The following is a 13,280-nucleotide window of genomic DNA, read 5'->3' as shown; positions in this document are numbered from 1 at the left end:
GCTTCCAGCAGAGCGAAGTTACATTCACTAATTGGCTGTGAGGCTGATGAGAAAACAGGAGCATCAGCTAATGGTGGCTGCTAGGAGTGAGAAGTCGCTCTCTGAGGAGCCAGTTTGTGAAAAGATGGGAATTTGACACATTTATCGACTATTACAGGATTTGTTAGCTACTCAGGTTTCGCTTCCTTTAGCTAAAACCTGTACATTTTCAGATTTAACAATCGCTTGTGGCACCTGTAACTGTAAACAGCCACTATTCATACACATTAAGTATTGCTGTATCTTACTAAAATTGGGGTTTAACAGAATGAGGAGTAAGGTTGGTGTACATGCTTGGCATAAGCTTTTTGGCCAAACATAAGTCCCCACAAAAAGAGCCTTTTTAAAATTCTATCTATTTTTGATTGAACAAGCTACGTATGTTTGTTAAAACAGACATGGATTAGTATGCATGTTAAAATACATAATTTGGCTTTAATATGTGTGTGTGATTTCACACACACATCTTTTGGGCAGAAGATGCATTTGGCATTTTTTGGCAGAATCTGTCTTTATTCCCCTTAATTTTCTTGGTAGTGGAATTAATTGTTGGTCATAACCTTGCTACAAACCTAATGTAACTCTTGACAGCGATTGCCGTGGAACAACCCTAAAATGTAAATTTAATAGCAATCTAAATAAAAATAATCAAGTCTGAAACATTAATTTCCTTTGCCCTGTATTGCTCAACACATCACCATGCCAGGGACGGGACTTAAAAAATATGTCTCATTCTCTCTTTGTCATTTCAGTGGGACGCATTGTCTTTGAATTATTTGCTGATGTTGTACCTAAAACTGCTGAAAACTTCCGTGCGTTATGTACAGGAGAGAAAGGAACAGGACCTACCACTGGAAAACCTCTCCATTACAAAGGATGTCCTTTCCACAGAAGTAAGTTCTCTGAAACCCTCTGTCTTCCTGTTAGTAACACAAGTCCTCCATTATAAGTATTTGAAATAATGTTAAATAATATTTCAGACCGCTTGTTTAAGAAATAACTTGACGGAAAGTTTTTGATTTTTTGATCCTGCTAATGACTAGATGTTTTTACCGTGCATTGACAATAGCAAATTATAAATGTACTAGTAGGTTACTAATACTAAAACTAGTTTACTGTGAGTTGTGAATAGGTTGAAAAGCATTTCAGGTAAAGGATTAGACATCAACTGATGGCCACTTAACTGAAAAGCAGTACTTAGGGGAGATTTGATAAATAAAAGGTGGTTCATGGTTTTATTTAGGTGCTGGTGACAGGGTGTCACCAGCACCTAAATAAGAGCAGTCACAGGGTGATTGCTCTTCATCTCAGAGTTGTTTTAATTCGTGCCTTTCCTGCCTTCCTGCTGTATTCTGTAATTATTTTCTTTTACAGTTATTAAGCAATTCATGGTCCAGGGTGGAGATTTCTCAAACCAAAATGGCACAGGTGGAGAAAGTATATATGGTGAAAAATTTGAAGATGAAAACTTTCATTATAAGGTACTCTCTTGAAAATACTAATTGTATTCAGTGTGGGAAGTTTCAGTGATTTTTATTTTTCCTCAAGTTCAGAATTAGTGCTCTTTGTCCAAGGTTAATGTGGTTTTAAGCAGTAGAAAGAATGCAGCAAAAAAGCCCCGGACTAGTTTGTCCTTAAGGTCTTTGTTGAACACAGAACAAGTACGTCTATGAAAGCATACAAAATGAGGTCAACCTCATTAAGACAAATACAACCAGAGTTTAAATTTTCTTTTTAGTTGCACTATCAGAAATTAATTTGAAACAATAGTTCAGTTCTCATTGAAGTAGGGATATTATTTTAAAGGTGACAAAATTTGCCACTCTGAAGCATATACAGTATGTTAGCATTAAGTGGATTTTATGCCTCTTCATATACTAATAACATTCATAAGATTAGATTCATAGGATTAGATTCTGCCCCACTACAGTTACTTTCAATGATAGGAGAAGTAAAAGGCTGTCTATGAATGGCTTTTTTTCACCCCAAATGTTGGAAAAACATGCTGTCAACAAATCAAGGTTTTGAATATGCACAGGTCTCAATTTCAGGATATCAGTTTAGGAGATGCTGGCTTTGTAGGCAGCAATTTCTACCCCTCACAGTCCTTATTTCCCCTCCTGTATTGGAGCTCACTGTTCCTTTACTAGCAACCGTTAGCGCAGTCCCACAAGCAGTTCTGCCAGCCCAGCTGCCGGCAGAGAGGGGGGAGCTGTGCTGCCAGAGTAGGAAATTCTAAAAGCGTCTTTGCCCTCCAAATCAGTACCTAGTGACACCAGGCATACCGCAGGTGCCTGTGCTTCCCACACACGTGCGATTTTTGAACAACAGTTTTCTCAGCATCTGTCACTTGTCTTGTTTGTGTTGCAATACACATAACCTTACAAAACACATAACCTTCAGAATGTCCACTGCCATTCTTCAGGCTTCTCTTTGTCATTAAAATCAAATGCAGTTGATTCCTCTAGTGTTTCTCTTCAGACATAAGATTGACTTTTTTTTATGCTTTTGAAGAAGACATGTTTGCTCTCTGTATTTGTAAATATTTTTTTTTCAAGTGTTTAGTTCTACCTTTCTTGGAAAATGGGTATTTCCAGAAAGGGCGTCACTTCTCCAGGTAATGGCGGCACTGTGGTGGGGCACCCAGCTTACGGAGTCCTCAAGCAGTGTTACCATGGTGTAGTTTTTCAAGCCTGGAAACTGTCAAGAGAATCTGATTTTGTCCTGACTTCCTTATTTGCTTCATAAGCTTGCATATTGACCAGCAGAAACCATCACAGGAAGGGCACTCTACCTGTAGTTCTTTTCAAAACACTCATGGAAAGAAAATGCACAAGTGAACAGTTCTGTTTATAAATAGGTACTTTTGTTATGGGACTAATGTTGAGACCTGGTCCCAAACAAAATGGGGTTGCATTAAATGCCAAGATCAGAGCCACCAGTCCGTAAGTTTCCAACTTGTCCTTCAGATCTTTATAGACAATAAGGCAAATATGCAGGTGAAAGGCAACACCAGAGCTTACTGTTACTTGGCTCTTTGTTTACAAACCATTGCAGTCTAGCATTAGTTCTAATTAAAAAAAAAACCCTCTAAGATTTACAGGTCTTATTTTGCCTCTTGGGCAATGAATCAGCGATCAGCCTCAAATAGTATTGGCAAAGAACTCCTATGGGGGAAACCCTTCTGATTAACTTGTTTGCCAGCAACCATGACGCAAGATGTCAGATGTTTGTTTTGGAGGCAGCACTCCTACAGCCTTGCTACCAGATGCCTCCTCTTACTGTCCTCTCTGTCATTTGCTATCTGATTCCCAGGATGAGTTTCAAGATGAGAAGAGACAAAGCCAAGATTATTCCAGTTGCTTTCTGTTGGCTAGGTGCAATTCTAGCTCTCGGTTGTACAACCTTTTCCCAGAGTTCCTGAGCCAGTTCCTGGTTGAAAGATTCACACTCCTTGTGCCGTATGACTGGATCTCCTCAGGCAAGGAGATCTCCCTACCACCGTGGAAATCCAAACACTGAGTGGGAAAAGAGTTTTCAAAACAACAGGCTCTTCACAGTGCTAGAGACCCTAGGCACAAACCTGATGCTTAAATACAGCTCAGATTGTGGTCTCAAACGGACCAACATTGAGCTCTGAGGTCTACCTCAGCAATTTCTGCCTCTGTCTCCTCTCTGCTGTCATACTTGGGTTTTTTTCCCCTTTCCCTCCTCCCCACAGTACTGGGTTTCTTAGGAACACCACAGCTTGCCTGCTTCAGGCATGTACCAGTGTCTTGGTGTAACATACTGACTTAGGTTAAACAGAGTTCCTTGCACTTAATAAACAGACCGACTCGGGGAGAGTAAAATCTTCATGGCTGTGTCACACCAGTTTAACAAGAGATTTACAACACATATGAAGTACATTTCTGCAGTACAAATGAAAATTAAGTAATCTGTGTCATGGAGCAAGATAATTGTTATTTCAAAGAAGGAAAAAGTACTTACCGGAAACAAGATAAGCAGTATCTTCTCATGTTGGACTGTAATAAAATTTTGTTAGTTTGTGGCCTGGTAGCATGAGCCAAAGCAACTAGATGGTTAAAAATCCCAACAGAATACAAACTGTGTCTCTTGGAAAGTGAAGGAGTTAAAAAACCCCACCGACCTTTAAATAATGAAGACCACAGTCTCCTCAACCCCACAGTTCTACAACATACTTCTGGGAGTAGCCGTTACAAAATGAGCAATACACACCCATCTCGACAGTGTGACATTAAAGGTGCTTTAAGTGGTGTTCAGCTTTGTGTCTTGAGGCCAGTGGTCTTGAATAATCCAGTGAGGAACCTCATGCGTCTCTCAGGTGATTTGTTTAAATTCAGCAGCTGTGCAGGGGATGGAGTGTACAAGGAGCAGACAGATGCTACTGCGTGGAGTCTCACGTGTGGCTCAGCCTGCCAGGCGGGTAGGTGGCAGGTAAAGATGCAGAGCTGGGCATTTGTCCTCTTCAGTCACAGCAGGTAAAATCAGTTGCCAGCTGTAACTGCCTGGTTTACCAAGTTGTCGTTATGGCTGTCCTTGCCATACACATTAATAGCCTTACAGAATCTTACGTATAGCTTTATAACACATCTTTTCTATGTTGGTTCTGATTTTTTTTCCCCAACGCAGCATGATAAACCTGGGCTGCTGAGCATGGCAAATGCAGGACCCGGTACTAATGGCTCTCAGTTCTTCATTACAACGGTGCCCACCTCTCACCTGGATGGGAAACATGTGGTGTTTGGCCAAGTGATCAAAGGAATGGGTGTAGTTAAAATACTAGAAAACGTTGAAGTAAAAGGAGAAAATCCTGCTAAGGTAAGCAAAATCCAAAGCACTTAGGGATGATGTTTATTCTTCCATTATATGATGTATATTCATTTCTTCTAAATGCTTGGTGTCATGTTTACAACTATAAAATGTTAACCAGTTATTTTTAGTAATGGTGCTAATTTCCATTTTACTGTCCTTGTTAAGAGGCTTTTGTTCTTTTGCTGTAAATTTCCCCTGCATGAACAATTGACTTACTGTTCAGCACAGCTGTGAGGGTGGAAGCCTTTAGCCAGGGTGAAGGTGGAAATGCACAGCTGGAAGGGTAGGATGGGCGATGAAGTTAAAAATAGAATTCACAACTCTACCTGAGTGATTATGTAATTGTTAAGAATTTTATGTCAGAAGACATCATATTTCTGGAAAAGCGATTGGTCATGTCAGTTTGTGGTTGTTTGGAAAATTAGTACCTCTGTAACTTGAAAAGACTTGGCAGTTTGAGAAGGAAGTTCTACTACATTAGAGAAGACACTTCTATGTCTTGTGTTTTGCTGCAGCTCAGCTTGCTGCCAGTTCCTCTTCCAGCCTTTGTAGAGCGTGGGTATGGTGTTCTTGGAATGCTGCTCCTACAAAGGCAAGACTTCTGTGATAAAAGCCTTTTGATGAGGATAGGCTAATGATGTGATGGGTGTCTGAAATCAGCGCACCCAAACAACAGATGAAAAAGGGTTTTTACTGAATTTCAAACAGCACTCAGAAGTTGTGGCTTTTTTTTGGGAAATTGTCTTAATAAGCAATACCGCCATTTACACTTTATTTTTTCAGTTGTGTGTCATTGCAGAATGTGGAGAGCTAAAGGAAGGAGATGACTGGGGAATCGTTCCCCAGGATGGATCTGGAGATGCCCATCCAGATTTTCCTGACGATTCAGATATAGACTTGAAAGATGTAAGTATTTTTCTTTCAAGGTATTTTAAAGAATGCAAGACTTGTAGGTAATCTGAGTTACATGGCACCTGTGATGATGTTCACTAAGCCTATTTTCTTAAGAATCAATCAACTTCCTGAGTAAATGGTGACATTCAATTTTAGGAAAGAAATGCTGTGGGAGGGGATTGCTCTCTCTTTTTTTTTTTTCAGTGCTAATTGCAGCTGATTTTTTCCCCAATAACTAACACCAAAATTACTTACAATTAATTATTACACTTCTTTTCTTGTTCTTTGTTTCTTTCTGCTTTCGTTTGTGCTGTAGTGACAAATTGCAATTCCTAGAACTCCATCCTGCAGATGACTAACTTAACGACGTACCTACACACTTGTTCTGTGCAACTTCTTGAATATCCATCCCTAAAATGATTTTACTTCACTACCTAGAAAAAATAAAGGATCACCTTTTTCAAAAGATCTTTACTACATCAGAGCTAGCTGTTTTCAGTTGGCAGTAGCTGTTTGCTTTTCAGGCTGTTCAAACTGAAGGAAGACCTATTGTTGAGAGTTGGGGAGCAGACTGGTGAAAGCAGCTCTTCTGCAGGCTTTCACTTGATGGTGAAAGTGAAATAGACAAACAGTGAATTGTGAGAGAGAAAAAAAGGGGGCTGCATGTATAGATTCCAAATACAGAAGCAGAAATAGAGTAGTAAAAAAAAATCTTACGGATAGAAACTCAGAACTCCTTGTATCTGGCTACTGAGAAGCAGTCCAAGTTGTGAAAATGTTTTTTGGATAGCATTTGCTGTGGTTCAGAGCTGAAGGTGGCAGGTGCTTGCCTCCTTTCACTTTAAACTTGTTCATACAAACTAACTGCAGAAACCGTGGTGATGTTGGTCTCGTGCTGTGATCAGGTTTTTTAAAGGTCGTTAATTCTAGAGGCGTAGAAATGCGAACTGATATTATTACAGACGGCAGTGTATACATTTGACAGAGCTTAAGACAACTGTGGTGTATACAGGAGTAATTATAAACTGTATATTGCCACTGGAAAAGTAACTTAAGACCTGAAATGTATGCCATTCTGGAAATAGAAATGATGGATTTGATGAAGACAAGCAGTTGTTCTTTTTACAGAGAAGTTTTAAGTGTTTTGAGAGTAGAGTTGTGTTGATACCACTTCTAGTTTGAGAGCGTGCAGAGTTCAAGTGACTAATACCATTTTGAGAGCAGGAGATAAATTTTTCTCTAGAATAAGGCAGTCCCATTTGACTAGTTTGATTGTGAAGACATCTTCTCTTCTATGAATAACGGTCAGCACCTTTATATATAGCTCTGTGTGGGTGGCAGCATTTAGGGTAAGGAGTTGAACTGCTATGTTGTCTCTGGTATCTTCTCACCCTTTATACTGCAGAAAACCCATTAGGAATATCGTCTTTCAGACTTATGTGTTACATAAAGCCAAGAGTATAGGAGTGGTTTGAAGCTAGCATTTTTATAAAATAGCAGTATTTTTATTCTGAGATTTTATAATAAACTTTGAAAGTGGATGGACATGGGATCCTACTGCTAAATATTAAGTAAATCAAGACTTCTTTCCGAAGTACATTCATACTTCTATTTTCCATCTATTTTATTAGGTTGACAAGATTGTGGCCATAGCAGAAGACATAAAGAATATAGGAAATACTTTCTTCAAATCGCAAAATTGGGCAGTGGCAGCTAAAAAGTATAGTAAAAGTTTACGGTAAGGCTATCATCATTCAATCAGGTAGTTCCTTTAACCCAAATTAATACTGCTGTCAAGCAATGATAACATGCATTCAAAAAGTGCCTGTTGCTGTGCTCTTACTCTTTTTTTTTCTCTTCAAAAAAAGAGCATTCTGAATCTGGAAAACATCTGATTTTTAGCTACTTATTCAAGTAGGTCTATTCCTTGCTTAGGTCAGAGCTATGGGCAGGAAGTATTGTTCAGAACTAAATGTTCCTTTTTTAACACGCTTGCTATGCTTGTGCATAGCTGGGGAGAAAAGCACAACAGCACACAGGGTAGGAAAATTTAGGAAATTGATAAGCTCAAGAGAGAGTACCCCCAAATGTGACACATTAATTCTTCATTGTTTTCTGAGCCTCCATACCATCATCCTGACTCCATGTATAATTCAGACTTGCCTTCAAAATCATGGTCTTTCTGCTTTTGTTTCCATACTGCTCCTTTCCTCTTTTAATGCTTTTTGCATTATGTATGTGAGCATCTCCTAAAAACTATTTTTTTAAGTTATATTGACCTTTATCCCTGCCTTTGTAATGATCACTGGTTAACTAGCAGTAACAATGAGAAAATAAAAAAAAGAATTCAGGCATATTTAATGCCTCAGCAGAGGTTTTAACTGACGGGGTTTCAAACAGATGATGTCTTTCTGAAGCATAAAAATGAATCCTTTAATTACAAATATTAACCCAAGATGTAACTTTTCCCCCTGCTTTCAAAAAGCTCACCATAGCCTAACAGAAACCCCAAAGTACATAGGATTTCTATTTAAACCTTTTAGAAATCATACAGGAAAAAAAAAAAGGCTGGAATGGCTCTTTAAGGATCTTTTTGTTGTATCTGCTCATCTCCTCCCCCATTCTTTGGTAAATATCAGGTATAATTATCCCATCCCTTACAATTAGTTGTCTTTCTCACTCCTAAGCACACCCAGTGAAGGCTCTTCAGTGTGAGTAGACCGTTTCTAGTTGGGGCTTATTTGTCTTTGCGGGTGGAAAGGATTGCAACTTTTCTAGACAAAAATCTAGACTACACAAATCTGATCATTCTAGCTCTTTGTGGACATGCCCTGGGTTTGTGTCTCACAATGTAATACTTGAGGTAGGATGGTGTGCTTTAGCCAGACCTGATAGGAATACAGTAGTTCCTCTTGGGGGTACAACTCACCTAGGAAACCATCTGGCAGTGCTGGGTTTTGTTTTCCTTTTTTGCCAAGAGTAACCATTACAACCTTCTGTTCTTCTTCATTTTGCTGCTTAACCATTTCTTCAAAGATCTATTTTATATGTAAGAATTTGTTGACACTTTTTTTTGTCAAAAAATGTATCGCTTCCTACTGTGTCCCTCGATACTTATCTTACTGATTCCTTTGACTTGGAAGCTCCAATTTTGTTTTCAGAATGGTTTCAGTCGTTCATGTTTTGGTGTGATTCATAAATATGGTAGGCGTATTGTGTTTGTTTTGAACATAACACAGTTTTGTATTGTAATTCCTAGCTTTTCACCCTTTTCTCTCTCTTCTGATTCTCACCTGTTGCGTGACGCCCAGCAAGTGGAAAAACCACTTGGACTATGTCTGATTTACTTTCATTATTCCTTATTTCTGTGGTCCAAAGTTGTACACAAAAAAAAGTCATGAAGGAAGACAGAGGAAAGAAGGTGGAGTTACCAATGCTCATAAAACACCCTCCTTTACCAAGTAAAGTGAGCTTCAGCTTCTAGCCATAAATGCCTATGTTAATGAAAATATTAGTGAGGGAACTGAAGGAGAGATGAAGCGTCCCATGAAAGTGGAAGGTGCAGTGGTGATGTTGACTTTTTGCCACTGATGAGCAGCATGTTTTTTGAGAATAAACAGTCATTGAGATAAATTCTAATGGTTTCATGCCATCTAGTACAGTGCATTTGTGTAAGAAAAAGAATGCTGTTAGTACAGTGGAGGGACAGGAAAGTCCCTCATGCTCCAGCAAGTTCATGTTTTGTCAGGGTAGGTCTTACATACTCAGTTTAATAGGTATTTGTAATAGTGGAACTGAAGCTGCTTTAAAAACACCAGTTTGAATAGGCCAGTTCACACCTATCTGTGGAAAGATACCTCAGGGCAGAAGTTGCAACACTAATACATGTTCTTTGAAAATCTGTTTTCCTGCAGGTATGTAGAAGCTTCTGAGGCCATGGCAGAGGAGGCAGACAAACCCAAGCTAAAGGCTGTTGCTTTGACCTGTATTTTAAACATTGGCGCTTGTAAACTAAAACTGTCGGATTGGCAGGGAGCCATTGAAAGTTGTTCAGAGGTAAATTTAATGTTTACTGTTTTGATGAACAATTGGCTTAGGTAGAAAATGGAAGCTGAAACTATAAAGCTTTTTTAAGAGTCTTCTGACAAGCTGATGATTGGAAAGTCAAAAAAGAAGGCTGATTGTGAAGTTATTACTAATTTTCCAGTATGTGTCTTTTTAAAATATTTTGAAATTGAAATGACTCATTAGAAACAAACAAAAGAGGGCTCTTCCTTCTGCCAGGAAAAAACACACACTGTCACTGTCAGCTTGGCCTGCAGAGCTAAACTGTATATTGCAGAGAGTTAAACTGTCTTCAGTGAAAGAATACTACTTCTCTCTGGAAGACTAGAGTGAGCAAACTATTTTACTTGCTTTAGATTTGATGGTCTTGTGTTTTATTCATTGAAGTGACTTTTCTAACTAAAGCCCTTTCAGGTAGGCTTAGTGGTGAAATGAAACCAGTGAATAGGAAGAAAGAAGGAAGGAAACCATGAATACGGAAATATTGAAAAATATTAAAGAACAGTGACGTAGACATACAGAATTTGGTACATTTGAGGAAACTAAATAATTTGGTAAAACTCTGAAATTTTGAAGGAAGTAGAGTAAAGAATGCTCTTATCTGTTAGCAGAGGATTCTGAGCAGCACATCTGAGGGCTTCATGCTTAAAGCAGGAGTCTGGGCTAATCTGTGTGTCTTCAGAGAGCTGGTTTGCTTTCTAGTCTGCTGATGGCATTACCACATGGAAAACTTTCATAAACCTGTTTTCGGGATGGAGAAATGGGGGATGAGGAAAGGAAAGTAACAAAACTGTGTAATATTCTGTCATCTAGAAGATGGTAAAAATTGAAACAGCATTTAAGTGTTACAGATAGAAATTATTAATCATAATAATTGTCACTGTGTGGACCACCCCCCCCCCTTAAAGATTAGATAAAGCTGAAATGGATTTTTGTAAGGTATTCGGCTTACATCTCATAGCAAGTGTTAAGCAGCGTATCAGTGTGTTAATCAGAACACCAGTTCCCTAAGATTAACTAGTAGGGTACAAGGTAATTGTTAATGAGAAACTATACACTTTCACGATTTCCTAAGGCCCAAAGTGTTTTAATTTAACAGTCTGTAATACATGCATTACTTGGTGTAAATAAGGAAATACAAGCAGCTTCAAAGAAAACTTGCTTTAACACAGCTGTAAGCACAATGGTCAAGCTAAACCCAAGGAATGCCACCTATCTCTTACGCAGTACAGACCCTTCATTTTTTAACTCTTGGCACAGAAGAGGCTCTGGGGTTTACAGCACACAGATCAGGATGAGCCCCCAGGGTAATGCTTCCTTTATATGAGCAGCCAATATTGAAGTTAATTTAAAAAATCTGGCTGCATTGTCTAATGTCTGTAGTTCTTAATTAATGAATTAAAGTTAATAAACGAAACTAGTAAAGCAAAGAGATTTCTGCTAATCACTAAGAAACTATATTCTGTAAAATAATTAAAAAAGAAGACACCATAGAACTATGTTCAGTAAGACAAAAGAATGCAATCTTTACAGGCAAGACAACAAAACACCTAGCTAGCCAAATCAACCGAGATATTTTGAAAGAAAAATTTAAGTAATCAAACAGCAGAACAGTCTGATTGCCCAGGCATTGTATTTCCTATTTTAATACCGTCACATTAGAGCCGGCATACGCACCTTAGTGAAATCCTTCAGCTCAAAAAAGGCATAATGACTGAAACCTGGCAAGGTTCCTGAAGCATGAGGCGGATTGCCGGTAGGTATCTCTCTACCCTGCAGTGAAAACTTCCCAAGGAATCAGCATGTTTTCTTTATGATGCCATTTGAGGGGGTTGTGGTGTGAAGTAGCTGCAATAGGGAGGGTTGTACTGTGAAATTAGGGTCACTTGAACTGCAGCAACACCTTTGTCTTGACAGATCTACATACATAGCGACGTACACACACAGGTTCCAATCGGTCCGTACGTATGCTCGTCCTTCGCAAACGAGCGCCTGGGGTGCAGTGGTACTACGACCGATTATCTACCTAGTCCATGTGCTGCAGGATAGCATTCCTTTTTACACAGCTCATGTTTTGACAGCTTACCCTCAAACCAGCTGGGGAGACTGTCTGGTGGCGTGATCTGTGCCGTCTGTGGAGATGGGAGGCTGTAAAGTGTATGAAATGTTAATGAGGCAATTTTATTAAATTTACAGGCTCTTCAAATAGATCCAGCAAATACTAAAGCTTTCTACAGACGGGCTCAAGGATGGCAGGGAATAAAAGATCTCGATCAGGCATTGGTAATGATCACAATATTTAATTATTTTTTTTAAAAAAATCTAACCTTTTCATCAGAACATTAATTTATATTTCTCTTCTATTTAAGGCTGATCTTAAAAAGGCTCATGAAATAGCCCCTGAAGACAAAGGTAAAAATAAAGCTGCTTCTTTATAAATTCTTTACTTTTTTTATGAATGTGTTGAATAAAGTACCCAGGGTAGTATTTAGTAGAAAATCATACCAGTGTCATGCCCAAAACGCTGGCTTCTAACAGCTTAAACACTGATGTATTCAGCAGAGAGCCCGCTGAGATGAAAAACCTGGTTTAATACGGCAGCGATGCTTCTTTTGGGCAGCAGCCTGCCTCTGGAACCATCTCCCTATCTCACAGGGGTTTTAATAACTTTATTACTTTCCCCAGTCTAATTGGGTAAGATTTTTAGCTCATAAATTCTGTGTTGGCATCAACACTGTGTACACCCTCCTCTATCCGCTTACCTTACCAGCTGGAACAAAGTAAGGGACAGGAGGGTTTTGCTGCTAGTGTGTGATTAAACAGAAGATTAAAGGCAGTTCTAGTAAATGAAATAACATGGGTAAGTTGCAGCAGCGTGACCTGGTCTTGACACATTAGGAGGCCTAATGTAAACAGATTACTGTAACTGCATCATGGATTGTTTTTTTTAATCAGCTATCCAGATGGAAACACTCAGAATCAAGCAGAAGATAAAAGCCCAAAAGGAGAAAGAGAAGGCAGCTTATGCTAAAATGTTTGCTTGATTTTCTTCTGAAACTTTGATTACTATGCACTAACTCATGCAAAAGGATAAGTGGATCTGCTTCTTTCATTGGCCCTGTACTGCAGTTTTCAGTATTCACAACTCAAAAGTCTAATAATAAAGACAAACTGTTGAAAGGTGAAGTGGTTTTCTTTTTTTAAGCTATAGTTTCATGACTCAGGTGTGTTTCTGGTGATTGTGTTTTTGCAGCTCAATAGTTAGTACTTCCCAAGAAGCTTGGTTTCATGCCAAGACAATTTAGGCAGTTTCTATTACAATTTTTATTAGAGAAGGCCCGATTTTCAGCAGTTCTGGCAGGCATACAATGAAGGTGCAAGTATTACACTTCTTTTTTTAAACCACTTTACAGGTTGTATTGCAGGTGGGCTCCCTATTATCATCA

General features: G+C 38.9%; 1 protein-coding gene across 1 annotated transcript; it reads left to right on the top strand.

The window, feature by feature from the left end:
* Positions 1 to 763: 763 nt before the first annotated feature.
* PPID (peptidylprolyl isomerase D) lies at positions 764 to 13,020 on the top strand. Its single transcript, XM_010156441.1, has 9 exons — positions 764 to 932; positions 1,414 to 1,520; positions 4,693 to 4,881; positions 5,659 to 5,781; positions 7,401 to 7,507; positions 9,684 to 9,825; positions 12,031 to 12,117; positions 12,204 to 12,246; positions 12,790 to 13,020. Exons 1-9 carry the CDS (start codon positions 764 to 766, stop codon positions 12,876 to 12,878), a joined length of 1,056 nt encoding a protein of 351 aa, XP_010154743.1. The 3' UTR covers positions 12,879 to 13,020.
* The last annotated feature ends 260 nt before the right edge of the window (positions 13,021 to 13,280 follow it).

This window comes from Eurypyga helias, unplaced genomic scaffold, assembly GCF_000690775.1.
Source record: "Eurypyga helias isolate BGI_N326 unplaced genomic scaffold, ASM69077v1 scaffold48687, whole genome shotgun sequence".
NCBI lineage: Eukaryota > Metazoa > Chordata > Aves > Eurypygiformes > Eurypygidae > Eurypyga > Eurypyga helias.
Note: the sequence above shows the minus strand (reverse complement) of the source record. Positions and strands in the feature narration are given on the sequence as shown.

Bases quoted from the DNA above. Each gene is read 5' to 3' on its own strand.
- PPID (XM_010156441.1), top strand. From the start codon at position 764: ATGTCTCATTCTCTCTTTGTCATTTCAGTGGGACGCATTGTCTTTGAA. The intron at 5,782-7,400 runs GTAAGTATTTTT...CTATTTTATTAG, and splicing joins CAGATATAGACTTGAAAGAT to GTTGACAAGATTGTGGCCAT. The intron at 9,826-12,030 runs GTAAATTTAATG...TTAAATTTACAG, and splicing joins CCATTGAAAGTTGTTCAGAG to GCTCTTCAAATAGATCCAGC.